A 23,315-nucleotide genomic window follows, 5' to 3' on the forward strand; every position below is an offset into this window, starting at 1 on the left:
GAATATTTGTGACATTGTCCCTCCCATGGCACCAGGTGAACCCAGTCTGTGTTATTTACATGCTGGAGATGGCACGTGTGAAGACTTTGAAAAGGGCAAGGTGCAGGAAGATTGTGGATTCACGCTGCCACCTGACATGATCGACCAATGGGCTTTTGAGGTCTCGCTATCCCAAGGGGGGCTGATCTGTCCTTCACAGGCCATGATTGGTGGGCCACCATTGTTAGAGGTCAGCTTTGTTATTTATTTGTGAATGCTGACAATAAACTTAATTCCTCATGTTTACGACAGTCGATAACATCATCACCGAAACACAAAATTGTTCAATCCAAGGATGAACCTTGTCCTGGAAGCCTTTTTTAATACCTTCATTATTTCCTTGCTGAGATTTACAGGACAATACATGCGAGGATTAATATTGTCTACTAGCCGAAACCCGTGGAACATCCACGGAAGGGAGGATGTGGTGTATGGATAGAGTGTACCATTATGGATGGCATAGGGGATTTGCTTGTCCGAGTAAGAGTTAGGAAGAAAGATGAGAATGAAGAGTGCGTATATGAACAACGTATTTATTGCAATCTATTTAAATGACAACGCTACGATATACTTTTGAAAAATGAATGGATTCGTAATAGGAATCGGCATAGCACCACTCTGGGATTGTCCACTCAGTGGACGGCTTGCTGTCGCCTTCGACTGTCCAATCAGCGGACGGCTTGCTTCGCCTTCGCCCAGCAGACGCCAATACGATGGCGTCGTAAGATGGCGTCGTATCGGCAGTTAATCGGATGCGTTTGGGCCCCAACGTCGGCTAATTCAGATTTTTCGAGTATGGCTGTACGTGATAAACAAAGAGCGCGGTTCGTAGATCGTAAATCCATTACTGCCGTGGGCATCGGGTCACTGGGTGCGGCGTAAAAGGGATAACAAAGTCGAGTCCTTACGCTATTATTATATAGACTAGCCGAAACCCGTGGAACATCCACGGAAAGGAGGATGTGGTGTATGGATAGAGTGTACCATTATGGATGGCATAGGGGAGCGCTCATGGGATCTTCTTCTTCCGTTAAGCTCCAATTTTTTCTCTTTAAGTTAAGTCCAATCAGTCCTCTCTGCTCGAAGTGCTCAGGCCATGCCTTCCCGCTCTCATACTTTTATTTCCGTTCGGTGTAGAAAGAGATTGACATATCGTTCGTCTGTTTCAGCTCGTTATCTTTAAGCTTCCTTACGTCTCGCCACCTGCTACACCTCTCTGAGTTACGAGGATTTATGCAACGCACCCCGAGTATCGCAACGTCACTCCATTTAACTTTATTAAAATGACGATAAAGACGTGAAACCCGTGGAACATCCACGGAAGGGAGGATGTGGTGTATGGATAGAGTGTACCATTATGGATGTCATAGGGGATTTGCTTGTCCGAGTAAGAGTTAGGAAGAAAGCTCAATTTTCACTTGTGCAAAAATGCTACTCACAATTACATCGCCAGTGCGTCGGCCTGTGATTGAGCCAGAGAGTTGGCCTGTGAGTCAACTTCCTTTCCAATGTCTGCAAGAATTGAAATACTGATTGTGAATGTGTAAAATTATATGAAAGAAGAACATGCATATCAATTGACGATGCCATCGAAAAGGAGAGCAGCTGTCAATAGAAAAGGCTGTCTGACATCAATTTGACATTATTGCACTGGAAATGACAAACAAAGAAACAGTTAATTTCCATCGGGTAACATTACGATGAGAGATCAGCCGATACCTTTATTATGTCCATCAGCATCCATGGCACTTAGAAAAAAAACGCAGCATCAGCCAGCCGCAGCCAACTATCACATACCGTCTCGAAATCAATGCCATCCTTTTATCTCTTCGTATACAAGTACAACTCACTGATCGCAACGTCACTCCATTTAACTTTATTAAAATGACGATAAAGACGTGAAACCCGTGGAACATCCACGGAAGGGATATCGTTCGTCTGTTTTCAGCTCGTTATCTTTAAGCTTCCTTACGTCGCGCCACCTGCTACACCTCTGAGTTACGAGGATTTATGCAACGCACCCCGAGTATCGCAACATCACTCCATTTAACTTTATTAAAATGACGATAAAGACGTTTCCTTATATATCCTAATTTCAAATGTTCATTGTTCAAGGGAATAAAAAAGCTTCCTTACGTCTCGCCACCTGCTACACCTCTCTGAGTTACGAGGGTTTATGCAACGCACCCGAGTATCGCAACGTCACTCCATTTAACTTTATTAAAATGACGATAAAGACGTTTCCTTATATATCCTAATTTAAAATGTTCAAGGGAATAAAAAGACCATTTGGTTCACACCACCCATCACACCACTCGACTGTCCAATCAGCGGACGGCTCGCATCGCCTTCGCCCAGCAGACGCCAATACGATGGTGTCGTAAGATGGCGTCGTATCGGCCGATAATCGGATGCTTTTGGGTCCCAAAGTCGGCAAATTCAGATTTTTCGAGTATGGCTGTACGTGATAAACAAAGAGCGCGGTTCGTAGATGGAAAATGCATTAGTGCCGTGGGCATCGGGTCACTGGGTGCGGCGTAAAAGGGATAACAAAGTCGAGTCCTTACGGTATTATTATATAGATCATTCATTTCAGACGTTACATTTGCTATTAATAATGTCCTTTCCTGTCGGGCAATTGGGATGTTTTTGGCACACAACCTTTCAATGTACCGCACTAATAATGTTGAGGCTTTGTGTTGCTATCGACAAAGGTCAATGATACTGGATTTGGTAATACATTTGTCATGCTTATCAATCGGTTATATTTTTGATAATATTGTTTTCTCTTCAATTATAAATCCTCATTGAATAATAATAATAATAATATAAATCAATAAACCATCTAAACGGTGGTTTATTGAATAATATATTGGGATGCACCATAATTAAGTCCCTATTAATTAAGTCCCATAATTAAGTCCCTATTTTAAATATCGAAACACCTTTAGTCAGGTTCACTATGTTTTTTCGTTCAAAATCATGGTAGATTAGCAAACCTATACATTTTTGGAAACGTTATTACATGGAAAATCAGAAAATCAATGTTTACATTTGCCAATTCCGACCAATTCGATTCGACCAATTCGACCAATCGACCAATTCCATTCGACCAATTCGACCATTCGACCAATCGCTTTGATTGACCATTCGACCATTCGACCAATTCGATCGATTCGATTCGATTCGATTCATCGAATTCGATTCGATCGACCATTCGACCAATTCGATTTGCCAATCAATTTGACCGACCTTTGCTTGTGTGGAACGGACTGTGAAAACGATGCGGACTATATTGTCGGATACGACACACAGGACGGTGATGACGAACTCTAAATGGCATATTCTGTAATCGTGTATGTTTGATGCCATTGACTGCCTGTGTATATTTTGTCATTGACTGCCTGTGTAGATGTGAAGTTATACTGACTGCATGTGTATATATGATTTTGCTGACTGCCTGTGTATGTTTGGTGATATGAATTATTGTGACACATTTTGATGTTATTAACTGCCTGTACAAAATGATAACATGTATTTGATTATGCAACTTATCGCGAATATAAAGACAGTATTTTGCAATTCAAAACCTTTGATTCGTGTCTTACCATTCCCCATAGCACTAATTTGATACTTTCATTGGATTCCTTGTCCCTGAAAATATAGGTTTAGTATATTTTTTAAAGTTTTTAGGGTAATTAGAGGCAGAAATAGAACAAAATATGTATTTTACAGTGGCCATTTTGAAAATCCAAAATGGCCGCCATACAGGTATCTCTCCAAATGTAAACATTGATTTTTAGGTTCCTTATGCTATAACCTTTCCAAAAATGTATAGGTTTGCTAATCTACCATGATTTTGAACGAAATATAATTTATTGACATAGTGAACCTGACTATTTGCTGTTGATGGACATAAGACATCAAAACATTTTTTCCCTGAAAGGCCATTTATTGCTGTTTTGATTTGTCGACATCAAAATTCAACATAAGCTTCTGCGTTCTCAGTATATTTTTCACCATTTTCCACTAAACGCCTAAGAAACTCCTCTGGCAAATCAGTTGTGGTTTCTAATTCGTCCAATTAGCGGGTTTGTGCTGGCATACTCTTCTTCTTTCACCCAGGCCCAAAAATGAAAATCACACAGAGTTAAATTGGGATTCCTGGATGGCCACTCCATCTACCTGAGTCACGATCCATCTGTGGGGACGGTGGATATCCAACCCATTACAAACTTCAACCGAGTAGTGTGAAAAGGAACCATCTTGCATAAATATCGTTTCATCTGTGTTGTCCCATTGCTGAATTGTACCTGCGACATGTTGTAGGACTCCAAGAGGTTTGCATTTCTCTTGCTGTTGTTGTTGTTGTTGCGGTTCTTGTTGGGGGTTGATTTTTGAAATGTGCACCAATTGGTCGGACAGCTGACGGACCACACCCGCAGCTGTTGCCTGGCTCCACCCACCATGGTGCCGAAACAAAATAATTTGGCCGCCATCTTGTTTCCGGGGTTTAGCACATTAGGCCTATATAGGCTTCTGCTGATTGTAATGCACTGTACAGCTTTGTTGCGTCAGATTTTCATTGGCTTTGTTTTGGTCGAGCGTTAAATTATTATTGAGGTTTAATCAAGTCTGTACGTATCTCCTTAAAAAATAGTGGTACGTAATTTTTGAAGGGCGCCATATGCGCGTTTCCCAATCGGCCCACTGTCGGATTTTAAAGCCAAATCCGTCACACCAAATGACAAAGTCCCATACCTCGATGAACACGTACAGGTTTTTATGAACAGAAGGTTTATTACCACAGAGTGTGAGGGCAGAAACTTCCTACCTGAACACACCTCTGACGTTCTTAAGGCCTGAGCCTAGATCTAATGTAATCTATGTACCCCCACAGAGGATAATAACATGAACCTTCCTGCCGCTCCTGTTCGGAGTGGCTGTGCTAGTTGAACCAGGCTCAGTTGTTAAAAGCTTTTGGTGACATTTTGTAGTTGTTTTTGGATCCAAAGTTGTATGTCCTCCCATTTCTTGCCACCAACATCTTTGAACTGCAATTACAAACTGCCAAACCTTATACCGTGCAGCAATCAACAGTCAATCTCTCAACCAAAATGGATCAATCTGAAAGCAAAGAAAAATATTAATGCCAATAAACAAGTAAAGAAATAAAAAAAATAATGTTCTACCTATAATAACAACAGAGTATTTCGATATTTTAAATATTGACTTAATATTATTGATCACCCTGTACAGTACGTAGTGGAACAACGACGACATATGTTTATTTACCGAATGGATATTTAATTAAGGGAATAAGATTAATTTTTTTTTCTTCCTTTGGTTGACCCTGACACATCCGGGAAGCAGGGATGAATAGGACTATTTGGCCCCGGATTTGTGTTGGGTGTACAACCACTGCGAAGCGTCCCCGATAGTTGCAAAGTAGTGTGTTAAATAAGGTGATGTAAGAGACGTTGCACAATGGCAGTAAACTTCTGAGAAAAATTGTTTTTTGCTACAGAATTAAAACTTTTATTTTATTTAAATTGAATTATATAGTTGGACACTGTAGAACACAAATTGCCTTTTTTGCACTTTCAAAACCTTCCGCTTAGCAGTACTTGGATGAAATGTTGCGCCATTTTACGTCATCTCGACCAATCAGATTTGCTGCTCGCTCTCTCAGCGTTTTGGAATATCGAGATTCAGACCAAATTGTTTTTTTAGGTGGTAGGTTGCAGACAGAAACCGCTCAGGGTGGTACTACCGTTCTGACTTTGGAGCGTTAAAGTCGTGACCGGAACCATCTTGCACTCTCCGTGTCAGGATTGCCGGTCTTACTTTCTGTCATACTCAAACGATGTCTACCGGCCGAGCTTCAATCTCTTTCTCGCAAACAAACACCATGCACTTTTCATCATATATGTTTCTTCTCTTTTATTTAAGGCCTGCCCTTGATGAGGGCTATATAGTCCGTACCTGGAGCCTCCAACATAAATAAATAAATAAATAAATTAATAAATGGCAGCTCGTAGGAAATGTAGATCGTGCTGTGATACACAATAAGCAAGAGTTTAAGTAACGCACCCTTCCCATGTCCTTTTTTCTCAAGACCTAGTGCGGTAAGTTCGAAGGTGTTATATGAACTCTGGTTGAGGAAGTCTTTGCCATTAATGCAGTTCCCCTGTAGATGGCAGCAGAAAATTTCAACCTGGCCGGGGTCCTGGCAGACATTAGCCTACTCTATTCGAAACCCTAAGAATGAACGAGACCCTAAGTAAAAAATAAAAAACGAACACGAAGTTGAATTGTACTCTCAACAAATACAAAGTCTTTCACATCCACACGCAAGTTCTAGCAGATAGGACAGTCTCGTCTGAATGATCTTCCACACCATGAAGAAACACCCTGCCTGAAAAGCACCGTGGTGGCCGTTTACATTTGGAGCCATTTATATTGGAAAACAAAACCAAAATAAACATCTAACGAGTTAAGCACACTACCGGATCGGGATGAGGACCCGGATCCGAATCTTCACCAAAATCTGATCAATTCGTCCTTGGCATACACCCAACCTGTACACCAAATTGCGACCGAATCCATCCAGAAATTGAGATATTCTGCTCACAGATAGACAGACAGACAGATGAAAAATCGGTCAGAGACCGAGGACTTGCCAGAATGTACTTTTTTTTATCAGCCATTTTGGATCAAAATGGCGGGAAATCTATACATGTATATAAGCTAAGCAACGGAAGGTTTCTGAGTAAGTGTATGCATATCTCTTGTCCTTTCAGAGTTAAAGTGGTTTGAAATATATTTTCAATGAAAACTTGGCCCCCTGACCTTTGACCCCAAAAATAATTAAAACTAAGCATTTTTGACCATTTTATACCACATGCTATTTTTCGGGAATTGAATAATGAACATTTTGGTGTTGGTGAGAAGGGAATCGGATAATGTTTGACAGAGTTATTAGTAAAAATAAAACAATTTTTGACCTTGAGTTTGACCTTTCAGTGTCACCCAAGGTCAAAGGTCATGGTGCCAAATGAAATGTCGTATGTGACTTCCTATATGCCAGTAACAGAAGTGTATGCATATCTCTTGTACTTTTAGAGTTATAGTGGTTTGAAATATATTTTAAATGAAAACTCGACCCTCCTGATTTCACGTTTTGGGTGACCTTTTTTTTTTTTTTTTTTTTTTTTTGTATACAAGATCGAGGCTCGTGAAAGAGCGAACATTAATCACACAGAAAGACAAACCGACACATAAAACATATAACATCGGGAGCGGTAGACAAGATGGGGAGAGAGGGGGAAGGACACAAACACAACATTTGAGAGCAGGGACCGAGAGACATGGAGACATCGAGAGATCTGAGAGAGGGCGAGGGCTTTGGGGGGGGGGGCATGGGAAGGGGGCGGTGGGAGAGGTATAAAACATATGGACACTGCTAGGACTTCCAGGAAAGAAGTTGGAATTTCAAACAAGGTGGATCTGGGGTGAATTAGCGGGGGTAGAAAAGATCAAGGTTTTGGATGGGGTAAGATAAGAGATGGTGGTGAACAGCTGTTTTAAAGACCTGGAGGGAGGAGTGGGATTGAAGGGAGTGAGGGAGTTTGTTCCAGAGGCAGGAGAAAAGAGGAATGAAAGAGTGAAGGTGAGCAGAGAGCCGAGATTTCGGCAGTTTAACCATCAGAGGGTTGCTGGCAGATCTTGTGCGACATGTAGGAATATTTGGGGGACAGAGCACAGAGAGAGCTGGGGGTGCAAGGCCGGAGAGGAGTCGGTAGAAGACAGAAAGCCCACCTACCTGCCTGCGGTGAGTGAGTGAAAGGCCCTCAGAGATAGCTTCATCGCGGGAGATTCCAATAATTCTGAAAGCTTTGGTTTCAACAGCGTGAAGCCGAGCTAGGTGTGAGGCAGGAGCACCGGCCCATAGGGGAGAACAGTATTCCATTGAGCTGCGGATGAAAGCCTTGTATGTGGTGAGGAGCTCAGGTGTGCCGAGGAAGGACTTCGCACGACGGAGGATGCCTAGTCGGCGACTGGCTTTGGAGGCCAGCTTGGAAATGTGGTTTTCCCAAGAAAGATCATGGCAGATAGTGAGACCCAAAATCTTGAGCGACAGAACTTCTTGGAGAGGATTGTTGAGAAAGTAGATGGGAGGGTTGTCCAGTCGATCTTTTCGGAGAGACATAGTAAGAGTGTGAGATTTGTCAGGATTGAAAGACATGTTCCACTTGTTTGACCAGTCTGTGATTTTGTCCAGGTCTTCAGAGAGTGAGGAGGCAGCAGACTGCCGATCTGAGGGAAGAGGAATGGAGCGGCAGAGAGTGGAGTCATCAGCAAAGAGATAGAGAGGATTTTCGAGAGACTCAGAGAGATCATTGATGAAGACCAGAAAAAGCACGGGGCCCAGAACACTGCCTTGGGGAACTCCAGCCTGAACAGGAAGAGGAGATGAGAGAAACCCATTCAGGGCCACACGTTGACGATGACTAGAGAGGAAGTCCGCCAGCCATGCGTGGAGATTTCCATGGATACCAAAGGAGGAGAGTTTGGTGAGCAGAGCGGGGTGCCAGACCGTGTCGAAGGCACGTGATATGTCGAGGGAGACAGCTCTAATTTCCTGTTTGGCAATGAGGACCTCCATCCATTGTTGAGACAGCAGAAGCAGCATGTCCAGAGTAGAGTGACCTGGTCTGAAACCAAATTGATGATCAGAGATCAAGCCATTGGAGAAGAGGAAAGATTTCATATCCGAAGCAATGATGGATTCCATGACTTTGCTGATAATTGGGAGAAGGCTGATTGGTCTGTAGTTGTTAGGATCTGTTTTTGCACCTTTTTTGTGCAAAGCGGTGATGTTGGCTGAATTCCGAGCAGATGGCAGTTGACCTTGAGCAAAAGAGAGGGTGAAGAGAACAGAGAGAGGGTGAGATAGAGCAGCAGAGCAGGATTTTAGGACCCGTGGGCTGATGCCGTCGGGTCCAGTTGCAGAATCAGAGTCGAGGGTTGACAGAAACTTTTCCACCTTGTCAGGAGGAAAGGACACGGAGTCCAGGAGCAGCAGGGTACGACTGGGTATGGTGGGTACAGAGAGGGATGGGTTTGGGACACAAGATTTAGAGGCAAACACAGAGTTGAGGCATTCAGCTTTTTCACGTGCGGAGTCAGCTGTGTAGCCGTTTGAGGTAAGGGAGGGGATGGAGGGGGAACAAACACCAGAAACGGATTTGACCAGACGCCACCAGGATTTGTAAGAGGGAGACAGATAAGAGAGTTCGGTCTTGAGAACGGAGAGATATTGTTTCCTGGCTCTCCTGAGGGTGGACACACACTTGTTTCGGGCTTTGTGAAAGGAAATGAGATTTCCTTCCGTTGGATTTGCTTTCCAGGAGACGAAGGCAAGTTGTTTCTGGGCAACAGCCTCACCACAAGATTCCGTGTACCATGGACGGGAGGAAGGGTATGACAACTGAAGACGAGATGGGATAAATCTGTGCATGAGAGAGAGCAATTTACTTTGGAAGAATTCCCAGGATGAGTTGATGTCAGAGGTGGTAGAGATGGGAGACCAGTCCAGATGATTGATGGCTGCTTGAAGACCGTGCCAGTTGGCCTGAGTGAAATGCCAGACTCGTCGACGCTGAGCAGGCTCCCTGAGGATGGTCAGAGAGATGTCCACTTTAACAAGGACATGATCAGATGATCCGATCGGAGCAGAAGAAGAGCAGCAGACATTTTCAGGGAAGTTAGTCATAACCAAGTCCAGAAGAGAAGATGTTCCGTTGACTGAGATCCGGGTCGGGAAATTGACAGATTGTGTCAGTCCCAGTGAGTCGCAGAAGTCCTTTGCTGAGGAGCCATGGCTGGTGAGAGAGGTACCCACACCCAGCCAACTGGCATGATGACAGTTGAAATCACCACATATGAGGAAGAGAGAGTTGGGATGAGTAGATAGAAGTTGGTCCATATCATCAGACAGCGAGATGTAGATGGAGTCATCACTGTTTGGTGGACGGTACAACACACATATGAACAAGAGGTGGGAGCGAAGGGGAAGCCGTAGCCAGAGGTATTCCTGGGGGTGAGGTGGAGAGAGTGCAGTGCAGGGCGAGTGAGGAAGAGAGCTTTTGATAAAGATAGCAACCCCGCCTCCAGGACGAGGCTCAGGTCTATCATACCGGAGGAGGGAGTAGCCCGGGAGAGATACTATGGAATCAGAGACATCATAAAGGAGGAAAGTTTCTGTTAAGCAGATCACGTCTGGTTTGACAGAAGCAACCTGTATGGAGAGATCAGTTAAGTTTGAACGAAGGCCCCGGATGTTTGAGGTCCATACCGTTAATGAAGAGGAAGGGGGAGCATCAGATACAGAACAGGGGGGAGGAGGGGTAGGGTAAGATGTGGAAGAGGTGGAAGAGGTAGGGAGAGCTGTTGAAGGTGTGTCAGAGATTTCAGAATAGCTCGGAGAAAGGGAAGGATGGGGCGGACAAAAGGTTTGATGGTGATTGGGTGAGCCACAATGAGGTGTTATTTGAGGAGGGGGAAGAGCGAGGCAGAAGGTTGGGGGAGATGGAGGTGAGAGTTTGAAGGGGGAAGAAGCGGGGAGGACGCTTTGAGGAGGGGGAGTGAGAGGGGGGAAATTGAGAAGCAATGAGGGTGGGGAGATTTGAAGGGGAGGGGTGAGGGGGGAGTTTGGGAGGGAAGGGACAAGGGGAGGGATTTGAAAGGGATGGGATATGGGGGAGATTTGGAGGGGAGGGGTGAGGCAGGAGTCTAGGAGGGGAGGGGCGAGGGGGCGTCTTGGCGGGGAGGGGTGAGGGGGTAGTTTAGGAGGGAGGGGGCAAGGGGGGAGATTTGAAAGGGATGGGTGATGGGGAAGATTTGGAGGGGAGGGGTGATGGGGAAGATTTGGAGGGGAGGGGTGATGGGGAAGATTTGGAGGGGAGGGGTTATGGGGAAGATTTGGAGGGGAGGGGTGAGATTGGATTTTTGAAAGTGTACGATTTATGGGAAACGAACATTTATTGCAAAATGAGTTTCTTGTGACCTTCGAGTTAAAAATACGTTTAAGGACGCTGGATGGAGGATGGAGTGCAGGAGAGTTTAGGGAATGTAGAAAAAAGGCACTATAGGAGATGGATATTTTTTTTGGGATGAATTGATTTGGTGAGCAAGTCGAAAGCAGCCTTTTAAAGAAGAAGAAGAAAAAGGTGTTATAAAATATGACGGAATACATAACTTGAGGGGAAAGTGTAAACATTGAAGGTTAATGAGTGAAAACTATCTGGGGAAATGGGGGAGAAACACGTGGTCGAAGAACGAACGAACGAATAAGAATGAATAAACGAATGAGAACAGAGAAGGAAATGTTTTTTTTTTGTTTTTTTTTTTTTTTTTTTTTTTTTTTTTTTTTGAGTTCAGATTTACACAAGGAAGTAGGCTATGGGTGAAAAGCCTGGGAATACAGAGAACGAAAGTTATTGGATCACAAACGACGGACCGCTGAGAGAAAAACAAAGCCTCAAGGTTGTACAGTGCACACTGTACAAGGCCTCAAGACACGACACGAATTAACACGATTTTCAATACAGGTATGAAAGATTTGCACCGAAAAATCTTCGTCGGGACACAATATACGTACAACACCATAAATAAATACAGTTTTAACGAAAATACAAATGGGAACAATCACTTAACTTCGATTTCAAATCGTTCGCGACGCGGCAAAGGCCTTGCTCGCGACACGGCAAACAGACGATCAATTTATGAAAGATAAACACCGAGAAACAACCAAAGTTGCACACAATAACTTCACACACCGAAAGATAAATACAGTTTCGACAAAATACAATTGTGAACACACTTAACTTCGAAAAACGTAGAGACCGTGTGGAGCTTCGAAAATCCCTCCCACCGTCTCCGAGATCTCGCGAGATCTTGAGCTTGACCTTGGGCCTAGAGAGTTAAAAATTGGGCACAGTCTATTCCAGGGCAAGGCAAATATGTGTGTAAAGTATGGCGATGCTATGTGCAACGATGTAGACATAGTACCGCGCACAGACAGACAGACAGACAAACCAACTAACATACTTGCCGGAATCTATTCCGGCAAGTAACAAACGGGTGAAAACAACCTCCGAGCCCAGTTTCTCCGTCCATAAAGTTATATTCTAAAGAGTTTCTGAATAACACAAATGACACCGCTGGAAAGGTAATAATCCATTTACTTGCTTCGAAAGCTAATAAACGATTTACCTTGAACAAAAAATTCGTTCATTTAATCACAAAATTACGTCTTGTAAAAGGTCATGTTATTCTGTTTGAAGAAGAAGAAGCGGAGCCAGTAACTACAAGACAGGTGTCTTTCGGTTGGAAGGTGGTTAATGCGTGGAATAGTCTCCCCGGAAACATAGTGGCAGAGGAGGGTGTGGATACGTTTAATTGGGAATTTTTTTTTTTTTTTTTTGGGGATACTGAATCGAGGCTCGTGAAAGAGCTGACATTTACTTCACAAACAAATCAACCAGACAAACAAAATATATAAAAAGAGGGAGCGGAAGACAAGATGGGGAGAGAAGGGGAAGCACACAAACACTTGAGAGCACACAACATTTGAGAGCAGGGAGATGTGTGGGGGGGAGGTGGCGTGGGAAGGGGGGGGGGGGGGGGTGGGCGAAGTATAAAACACAAGGACACCACGGACTTCCAGGACAGAAGTTGGCATTTCAAAAAAGTGGAATTGGGGTGAAATTAGCGGGGGTAGAAAAGATCAAGGTTTTGGATGGGGGAAGATAAGAGATGGTGGTGAACAGCTGTTTTAAAGACCTGGAGGGTGGAGTGGGATTGAAGAGAGTGAGGGAGTTTGTTCCAGAGGTGGGAGAAAAGAGGAATGAAGGAGTGAAGGTGAGCAGAGAGTTTTGATTTTGGCAGTTTAACCATAACAGGGTTGCAGGCAGATCTTGTGCGACCTGCAGGAATATTTGTGGGACAGAGCCCAGAGAGAGCTGGGGGTGCAAGGCCAGAGAGGAGTTGGTAGAAGACGGAAAGACCACCAACCTGCCTGCGGTGAGTGAGTGAGAGGCCCTTGGAGTTAGCTTCATCGCGGGAGATTCCAATGATTCTGAATGCTTTGGTTTCAACAGCGTGAAGACGAGCTAGGTGTGAGGCTGGAGCACCAGCCCAGAGGGGAGAGCAGTATTCCATTGAGCTGCGGATGAAAGCCTTGTATGCGGTGAGGAGCTCAGGTGTGCCAAGGAAGGACTTCGCACGACGGAGGATGCCCAGTCGGCGACTGGCTTTGGAGGCCAGATTTGAAATGTGGTTTTCCCAGGAAAGATCATGCCAGATAGTGAGACCCAAAAGCTTGAGTGACAGAACTTCTTGGAGAGGATTTTTCAGAAAGTGGATGGGAGGGTTGTCCAGTCGGTCTTTTCGGAGAGACATCGTAAGAGTGTGAGATTTGTCAGGATTGAAAGACATGTTCCACTTGTTTGCCCAGTCTGTGATTTTGTCCAGGTCTGCAGAGAGTGAGGAGGCTGCAGACTGCCGATCTGAGGGATGAAGAATGGAGCGACAGAGAGTAGAGTCATCAGCAAAGAGATCGAGAGGATTTTCAAGAGAGTCAGAGAGATCATTGATGAAGACCAGAAAAAGCACAGGGCCCAGAACACTGCCTTGGGGAACTCCAGCCTGAACAGGAAGAGGAGATGAGAGAAACCCATTCAGGGCCACACGTTGACTATGACTAGAGAGGAAGTCCACCAGCCATGCGTGGAGATTTCCATGGATACCAAAAGAGGAGAGTTTGGTGAGCAGAGCGGGGTGCCAGACCGTATCGAAGGCACGTGATATGTCAAGGGAGACGGCTCTAATTTCCTGTTTGGCATTGAGGACCTCCATCCATTGTTGAGAAAGCAGAAGCAGCATGTCCAGAGTAGAGTGACCAGGTCTGAAACAAAATTGATGATCAGAGATCAAGCCATTGGAGAAAGGGAAAGATTTCATATCTGAAGCAATGATGGATTCCATGACTTTGCTGATAATTGGGAGAAGGCTGATTGGTCTGTAGTTGCTGGGATCTGATTTTGCACCTTTTTGTGCAAAGCGGTGATGTTGGCAGATTTCCAAGCAGATGGCAGATGACCTTGAGCAAAAGAGAGGGTGAAGAGAACAGAGAGAGGGAGTGAAAGAGCGGAAGAACAGGATTTTAGGATCCGTGGGCTGATGCCGTCACGTCCAGTTGCAGAATCAGAGTCGAGGGTTGACAGAAACTTTTCCACCTTGTCAGGAGGAAAGGACACAGAGTCCAGGAGCAGCTGGGTACGACTGGGTACAGTGGGTACAGAGAGGGATGGGTTTGGGATACAAGATTTAGAGGCAAACACAGAGTTGAGGCATTCAGCTTTTTCACGTGCGGAGTCAGCCGTGTGGCCGTTTGAGGTGAGGGAGGGGATGGAGGGGGAACAAACACCAGAAACAGATTTGACCAGATGCCACCAGGATTTGCAAGAGGGAGACAGATAAGAGAGTTCTGTCCTGAGAACGGAGAGATATTGTTTCCTAGCTCTCCTGAGGGTGGACACACACTTGTTTCGGGCTTTGTGAAAGGAAATGAGATTTCCTTCCGTTGGATTTGCTTTCCAGGGTTTGGACTTTGAAAGGTACCTGGATGCAGTGGAGATAGTGAGGTATGGAGATATTGACCTGTGTGGATGGTAGGTAGCTTGTGTGTGGATCGGTGAGGATATGCAGGCATGAAGGGCCAATTGGCCTCCTGTTGTGCCTAAGCTCTTTGCTTGTGTGTGTAATGTCGGGCTTCCAATGGTAACATTTATCATTACAGCACAGCAGGAACTCTTTACAAGGACATGGAAGGTTCACACAAAAGTAAATATAGTAATATTTCTCAAAACAACAGAAAAATGTATTGAAGTATATAGAAGGAGCACACGAACAACAACAATCACAACAACAACCACATGCATGTCGACAACAATTACAGGTTATACAAGATCCTTTTTCACGCGTCTTACTTCATTTACTTCCTCATTGTCACCACTCTATATGTTTGTCAAGTAGCACTTGCTGCCTTTTGAATAAACCATCGGGGAAGTCCATCCTGCTGATGACTCTACTCTCTGCCGCTCCATATCCCAACCCTCAGATCGGCAGGTAGCAGCCTCTTCACTGTCTGCAGACCTGGACAAAATCACAGACTGGTCAAACAAGTGGAACATGTCTTTCAATCCTGACAAATCTCACACTCTTACGATGTCTCTCCGAAAAGATCGACTGGACAACCCTCCCATCCACTTTCTCAACAATCCTCTCCAAGAAGTTCTGTCACTCAAGCTTTTGGGTCTCACTATCTGCCATGATCTTTCCTGGGAAAACCACATTTCCAAGCTGGCCTCCAAAGCCAGTCGCCGACTGGGCATCCTCCGTGGTGCGAAGTCCTTACTTGGCACACCTGAGCTCCTCACCACATACAAGGCTTTTATCCGCAGCTCAATGGAATACTGTTCTCCCCTATGGGCTGGTGCTCCTGCCTCACACCTGGCTCGGCTTCACGCTATTGAATCCAAAGCTTTCAGAATCATTGGAATCTCCCGCGATGAAACTATCTCTGAGGGCCTTTCACTCACTCACCGCAGGCAGGTTGGTGGTCTTTCTGTCTTCCACCGACTCCTCTCCGGCCTTGCTTCCCCAGCTCGGTCTGTGCTCTGTCCCCCAAATATTCCTACAGGTCGCACAAGATCTGCCTGCAACCCTCTGATGGTTAAACTGCCAAAATCAAAACTCTGCTCACCTTCACTCCGCTTTTCTCCTGCCTCTGGAACGAACTCTCTCTGTTCAATCCCACTCCTCTCTCCAGGTCTTTAAAACACCTGTTCACCACCATCTCTTATCTTCCCCCATCTAAAACCTTGAGCTTTTGTACCCTCGTTAAAACACCCCAAATCCACCTCTTTAAATCCCCAACTTCTTTCCTGAAATTCATATAAATGTTCATTTGCTTTATACCGTGTACCCCTCCCTCCTCTTGCAGCCCTCCCCCTTCCACAGATCTACCGATGTCCCTGTTCTCTGATGTTGTTGTGCTTGTGTGCTTCCCTCTCTCCCCCTCTTGTCTCCCGCTCCCTTCATTGTATGTTTTATGTGTCTGTGCATTTTTTCATGTTCAATGTGTTAGCTCTTATATGAGCCTCGATTCTGTATGCAAAAGAAAAAGTGATGGGAGGGAAGCGTAGTTTAATATGAAAGGAATAGCATGTCGTAGATATGGAGAAGCTTCCAATAATGTGGTGCAATGTTGAAGTCTGCCAAAAAAAGGGAAATATAAATAATAAATATGAAGGGAGATTGGTTGAGAATTTGATCGTTCCATTTGTTTTTCCTTTAATTGTAAGAACTTTCTCCAGGGTATTACAATGAATGACTATTGAAAAGGGGGGTAAATGTGTGATCGTCGATTTACTTTAGCTTTTATATGGACACTCGTATACGTCCGTCTGAAAGACCGCCCGGTCGGTGTGAAATGATCCATTACTATGATAACATGGACACCAATGAACTAATGCGTCTCCATTTACCAGCCGTCGATGGCGCTTGTTTAGGGTCACGATCGGTCTGTGCCAGAATGGATGATGTCATGCTGTTACCACGGCCTCGTTCTGGCCGAGCGGACCGAATGCGTCACTGCCAGATAGCACACCTGCCAGCGAGGCGGATTGAGCACTATCTCAATGTGACAGTGCTCGCTTCATAATTACATTTTACTTTCCTGAAAGTCAATTTGTATAAAAGCTGTCTGCTCCTCCTTGTCCAATTTTGTCGCACATCTTTTGACATATTTGTGGCCCGCGTAAAATAAATTGAACCAGACCGGCACTCAGTAGGGAGCACACCTCTGCTTGGTGAACGGTTTACGTTTTGAATCCCACTGATGGGCCGGATCTGGATTCGGACCCGAACCAAAATCTAATCGGGTTGTTCTCGTCACCAAACCAACTCGTCCACCAAGTTTATTCATAACTCGTCCATAACGTTTTTAAATATCATGTTATTTATCGCTTTTCACCCAATCTCTCAATAGTGAAGAATCACTTACAAAAATTAAATAACTCTCATATCCGAATCCATATTCAGATCTTGACCAAAATCGAATCGATTCGTCCTTGTCAGACACCCAATCTCTCCACCAAGTTTCGTCCAAATCCATCCACAACCTTTTGAGATATCCTGCTATGTATCGATTTTGGCCCAATCTCCCAAAGGTGAAGAATCACTTAAAAAAAAAAAAAATCATATTCGAATCCATATTCAGATCTTCACCAAAGTCGAATCGATTCGTCCTTGTCACACGCCCAATCTCTCCACCAAGTTTCGTCCAAATCCATCCACAACTTTTTGAGATATCCTGCTATGCATCGATTTTGGCCCGATCTCCCATTGGTGAAGAATCACTTAAAAAAAAAAAAAATCATATTCGAATCCATATTCAGATCTTCACCAAAGTCGAATCGATTCGTCCTTGTCACACGCCCAACCTCTCCACCAAGTTTCGTCCAAATCCGTCCACAACTTTTTGAGATATCTTGTTCACAAACGGTCAGACAAACGGACAGACAAACAGACAGACAGGGGTGAAAACATAACCTCCATCAACCTTTGGTCGCGGAGGTAATCACGTTTGACGCAAATCATAATGAATAGAGTCAACGCTTTTATTGCTGTTGTTGTGATGTCATCATTATTAGGGTAATCATTATTCTAATAACCTGATAAAAAATTTGTGACATCACCATCCTCACGTCTGTGTCTAAGGCCCATAGAGGAGCTTATGTAACGTTCCTACATGCTTGTGTTTTTAATTTGGCGTTTTTACGAATTGTCTGCACGTTCCACAACATGTCCATGCACTGTCTGTCCCTTCATTAAAATCCTTTTACATTACTTGATTGGACCCCATTTTGCCCTAATCATTCCCTTGATGGAAGAAGGTATGGAATCCACAAGATCCCTTTAATTATATTAATTAATTAAATCATTCATCTTTGGTTTGGGAATCAATTGATGAATAAAAAAGTTGCAACAACGAATGCTTCATCCAAAAAATGCTGAATTGGATTTATATATACTAGGGCATTGCCCGTACGTGGGTGCCCGTTCCTTGCCAAAAAAAAAAAAAACGCTACCCGTACGCTCTACCCCGCCCGTACGCCCGTAAACAAAAAAAACAACGCTCTTCGCTTCCGCCCTTCGCTCTGACTGAATTGGGAGAAATAATGCGCATATGAAATCGAGAAATTATTATTTTCTCCGGAAGAAATCGAATTACGAACCGTAACGTAATGGCGGTCAGCTCGTAACGCGCTCAGCTCCGCTCGTTCTCACATCGGCCACGCCTACGCAACAAAGCGTTCTGTGATTGGCTGCCGGACCGGAAGTTCGCAAATCGTCGCAGTTACGATGAATCGTTTTAATTTAATCGCAGTTTGAATTCGTTTTAAAACATAGTTTAACGGCAACATAGTTTTCCAACGTGAAATAAATGAATACGCTCTCAAATGTGCCGTCCGAGGTAGAGTCTGATCGCCACGTTCGGCACACGTGATAGCTCGCTGCTCTCTGATTGGTTGAAGCGTTTTTTGGACATAGCTCGGTAAGTACTTGTCCGATTAATTTAAAACCTTGAAAAGGCACATCCTCGGGTCCCCAGCAATATACCTGGCAAGTTTAAAGTATATCGGACCCGTGGTTGTCGAGAAACAGCGGTCACAGACAAACACACAGACACACAGACACACAGACACACAGACACACAGACACACAGAGATTACTGGAATTATAGATAGATATTTGTATACATAGTCGATGCTCATGGAAGAGCTTGTACACTGAACGGATCGGGACGTAACAGACGAAAGAGAGAGAGAGAGAGAGAGAGAGAGAGAGAGAGAGAGAGAGAGAGAGAGAGAGAGACAGAGACAGAGACAGAGACAGAGACGGAGAGGGAAAAAGAAACACCAACCCCACAAAAGTTGAAGGCCAAGATGGAGGAAGACTGTGTGGAAGAATGAGGGGCAGGAGAGGACGCATACATGGGGTGGACAAGATGGATACAGGAGGAAACTCAAAGGATGGAAAAGTGGAAAATTGAAAGGAGGAGGGATTGGAGTGAGAGTTAACGAGGGTAGAAAAGATCATGGTTTTGGATTGGGGACGATCTGAGATTTGGATAACATGCCAAATACCAAGATGGCGCCACCTGCTGTTGCATGCTTTCCCTTTATAAGTACTACTAGACATGTTGCAATATCACAATGTTCATCACACCTTTAGCGTGCTGAAGGGACAGTGCCACATGACCTTATTCCAGTGTAATTCAGTTCGGTATTGAAATAGAAAATGTCCAGATATGTAATAGATGAAATTAATCGTATGTCTGTCTGTGTGTTTGCGTTTTTTGCAAAGACCACCAAATTTGGCACGCAGACCAAGTCCGACCTGGGGATTGTCCGAAGGGTATTTTCATCCACCACCTCAGCCTTCAAAGATCCCGACGACCACTAACACCCTTTTATATGCCTTTTACATGCTTGAGAGAATACTTTTTATATTCTTAGGAAATTAGACCCACTTTAGACCCTAATGTACCTGAAGACCCTTGAAGACCCTTTGGAACCTAAAGACCCTTAAGACTGCAAAGATCCTCAAGACCTTTTAAGGCCTTTTAGACATCGAAGACCCTTAAGATCTCAAAGACCCTTTAAGGCTCTTAAGACTTTGTTGACCCTGAAGGCCCCAAAGATCCGTAAGACCCCTTTACCCAATGGCATCACCTCAACCCATCATTTTAAATAAACTCTCCTGTCCCCCGCCTCGCCGGCTCTGTTACCCCCAAACCCGGGTCTCCTGTGCCATTCGCAGTTTACCCCCAAACCCCAGCCCTGCTGTCTCTCTTGCTCCCCTTCTATGTTTTTCCCCTGCACCCTCTGCTCTGCTGGCTCTCTTCCCCCATCTTCTCAGTCCTCCTCCCTACCCCCTCGCTCCCAAGCAACACCGGGTAACTTTGCTAGTCATCATAGCACAGGATGGTCTTCATCTTTATCTTATTCCTCTTCTTCCTCCTCTTCCCCTTCCCCTGCGTCCTCTTCTTCTTTCCTCTTCCCCTTCCACCCTTCCTCTTCTTCTTCCCCTTCTTCTTCTTCTTCTTCTTCTTCCCTTCTTCTTCTTCTCCTTTGTTCTTCAGCAGCACATGGCGGTGGGTGGTATCATTTGCTGGGGTGCAGCTGTAACGCTGACACAGTGCCTCCTTGTAGGTCAGAGGAAGAATTTGGAATTTGTTGAAGGTGCCGGCTATAGCTCCACTACTCTTCCCAGAGGACACCATGAGATCTTTAAGATCCACGAACCAACGTCGACAGATGGAACGCCCAGTTTAACGTTCATCTGCAGGACACACACATTGATGCATCGCTATGTCTGTGAAGCACCAGGGTGTCTTCAGTTACCAACCAGCAAGCTAGCGCTGGTCAAGCTGTTCGTTCCTTATCAACCGTTTCAATAGAGTGTTTGCTTGAGTGCTTCAGCCATTTGCTGAGCGCTTCTGAGGGCCGCCACTTACTCACTGCAGGCAGGTTGGTGGTCTTTCTGTCTTCTACCGACTCCTCTCCGGCCTTGCTCCCCGAGCTCTCTCTGGGCTCTGTCCCCAAAATATTCCTACAGGTCGCACAAGATCCGCCTGCAACCCTCTTATGGTTAAACTGCCAAAATCTAGACTCTCTGCTCACCTTCACTCCTTCATTCCTCTTTTCTCCCACCTCTGGAACAAACTCCCTCACTCTCTTCAATCCCACTCTTCCCTCCAGGTCTTTAAAACAGCTGTTCACCGCCATCTCTTATCATCCCCCATCCAAAACCTTGATCTTTTCTACCCCCGCTAATTTCACCCCAGATCCATTTTTTTGAAATACCAACTTTTTTCCTGGAAGTCCTTGCAGTGTCCTTGTGTTTTATACTTCTCACACCCCCATCCCCATCCCACGCCTCCTCCCCCCAAGCCCTCTCCCTCCCACAGATCTCCCGATGTCCCTGCTCTCAAATGTTGTTTGTGTGCTTCCCCTTCTCTCCCCATCTTGTCTACCGCTCCCCTTATTATATAGCTCCCCTTATGATATACTTTGTGTGTCTCTTTTCATTTTTTGTGTGATAAATGTTAGCTCTTTCACGAGCCTCGATCCTGTTTTCAAAAAAAAAAAGGAAAAAAAATGTGCCTGAGATATTGCCCAGATGAGAAAGAAAATAAAAAAGTGATTAATAGTGAAAATAAATAAATAATAATCATAAGATAAGTAAATTATTAATCAGTTGGCTAGTAGCATACCTAAACCACCACCGTTTCATCCGAATCAGTAACCTTTAAAAAAATAATTAATTAAGCAGTTAATCGATAAGTTAAATAATTAATTCATTAATTTATTAATCAATAAATCAAAAATACCCTTTACAGCAAAATCACTTTGTCATTATCATGCCCAAATATCAGCTTCATAGCTCAAAAGGTGCCTGAGATATTTCCCAGATGAGAAAGAAAATAAATACACTACCAGTCAAAAGTTTTAGAACGCCTCAATTTTTCCAGTTTTTATTGAAATTTAAGCAATTCAAGTCCAGTGAATAACCTGAAATGGTACAAAGGTAAGCAATAAACTGCTCGAGGTTAAAAAAAAAAAGTTTAGGTTCGCAAAAACGGGAAAATAATGTAAATTGCACAGTTATATTGTAAAAAAAGGCCTTCAGGGAACAAGTAATGGGTTAACAACTTAGATGTTCTGCAGCAATGTAAGTAAATTAAGCCTTGAAAGTTGATGCAAACAATCCCTGCAGGTGTCCCAACCTCTGCTGATTACTTCATTACAAACCCCCTGTCTGTATAAAAACAGTATTGGAACAGACTGTTATTACACCCTCTGAAGCATTATTTGGACAATATTGCACTGCAGGAAGTGGTATATTGGAAACTGGAGGAAACTCTGACAGGAAGAGGTCTGGCAGACCCAAAGCCACAACAGAATCAGAAGACAAGTTTCTGAGAGTCAACAGCTTGCGTGATAGGCGGCTCACAGGACAACAGCTTCAAGCACAGTTTAACACTGTGTTACGTGCTCCTCCCCGACCCCCTGGTCGTGGTGTACCTCCGAGCCCCGAGAGGAGTCACGGCAGAAAAATATGTTATCCTGTGTCAAAAACAATGGAGAAACCACACCAATTGCAAATAATACAAACACCAATAACAGAAACAAATATTGTATTAAAAATCACACAAGAATAACAGTACAATAATAATAGGAATCAAGAGTACAATCAATATATCTCCTATGATGGTAAAATCAGTTAGTACAAGGTAACTCACTGTGCTCCAAGTGAGTGGAAAAAGAACATTCCCCAATGTCTCTATATTCCCGACTTCGAGCTCAGAGCCGATCCCCTCCAGTGATCATCGGAACGATGTTGAATCGAAACCAGAATCTCGTTCAGATGACGGGCATAGTCACACCGCCCAAAACAGCACAAAGGCGCACGCGGCCAAAGCGGAGAAAAGGGTCACGCGGTTAAAGCGGCACAAAGGCGCACTCACGGCGACTGGGAAATCCAAAGGCGCCCTCCAGGTATGAACTTTCACTGTTCACAGTCGGCGAGCCGCAAAGTAATCATCAAAAGCCTCGGTGCACACACACCACAGATACGTCTGAAAGCGGTGGAAACAGCTGACGAAGCAAGGAAAGTTTGCTCGACGCGTGAAGCGCGCGAGTCAAAATGGCCGACGGCTCGCCCTCGAGTCGCAACGACCCGGCGATAATTCTTCGGAATCTAACGCCAAACCTGACACGCAGGATGATCAGTCACAGCGATAACAACTTTATCGCAGGAATCCTTTTTCCCAGGAAACCCAAAGTACATGACTCTTGCTCGACAACGTTCGATCCAGACCGCAAAGAACCAGCTTCTTCCCCGACTCTCTCGCTCCGCCCTCTTTTTTTTTCCTTCCGCTTCGTCGTCGTCCGGTTTGCTTGTTTTTTTTTTGTTTGTTTTTTGTATACAGAATCGAGGCTCGTGAAAGAGCTAACATTTATTTCACAAACAAATCAACCAGACAAACAAAATATATAAAAAGAGGGAGCAGAAGACAAGATGTTGAGAGAAGGGGAAGCACACAACCACAACATTTGAGAGCAGGGAGATGTGTG

At 44.5% G+C, this 23,315-nt stretch overlaps 1 protein-coding gene across 1 annotated transcript in view; it reads left to right on the forward strand.

Moving 5' to 3' along the window:
- Positions 1 to 23,315, forward strand: part of LOC137438415 (pappalysin-1-like) — a 173,759-nt gene that overhangs the window by 87,975 nt on the left and 62,469 nt on the right. The window contains exon 10 of the mRNA XM_078767041.1: positions 36 to 238. Coding sequence (XP_078623167.1) covers positions 36 to 238 — 203 coding nt within the window. The remainder of the gene's footprint in view (positions 1 to 35; positions 239 to 23,315) is intronic.

The sequence above is a fragment of the Myxine glutinosa genome, chromosome 13 (assembly GCF_964187855.1).
Source record: "Myxine glutinosa chromosome 13, kmMyxGlut1.1, whole genome shotgun sequence".
In the NCBI taxonomy this organism is placed as follows: Eukaryota; Metazoa; Chordata; class Myxini; order Myxiniformes; family Myxinidae; genus Myxine; species Myxine glutinosa.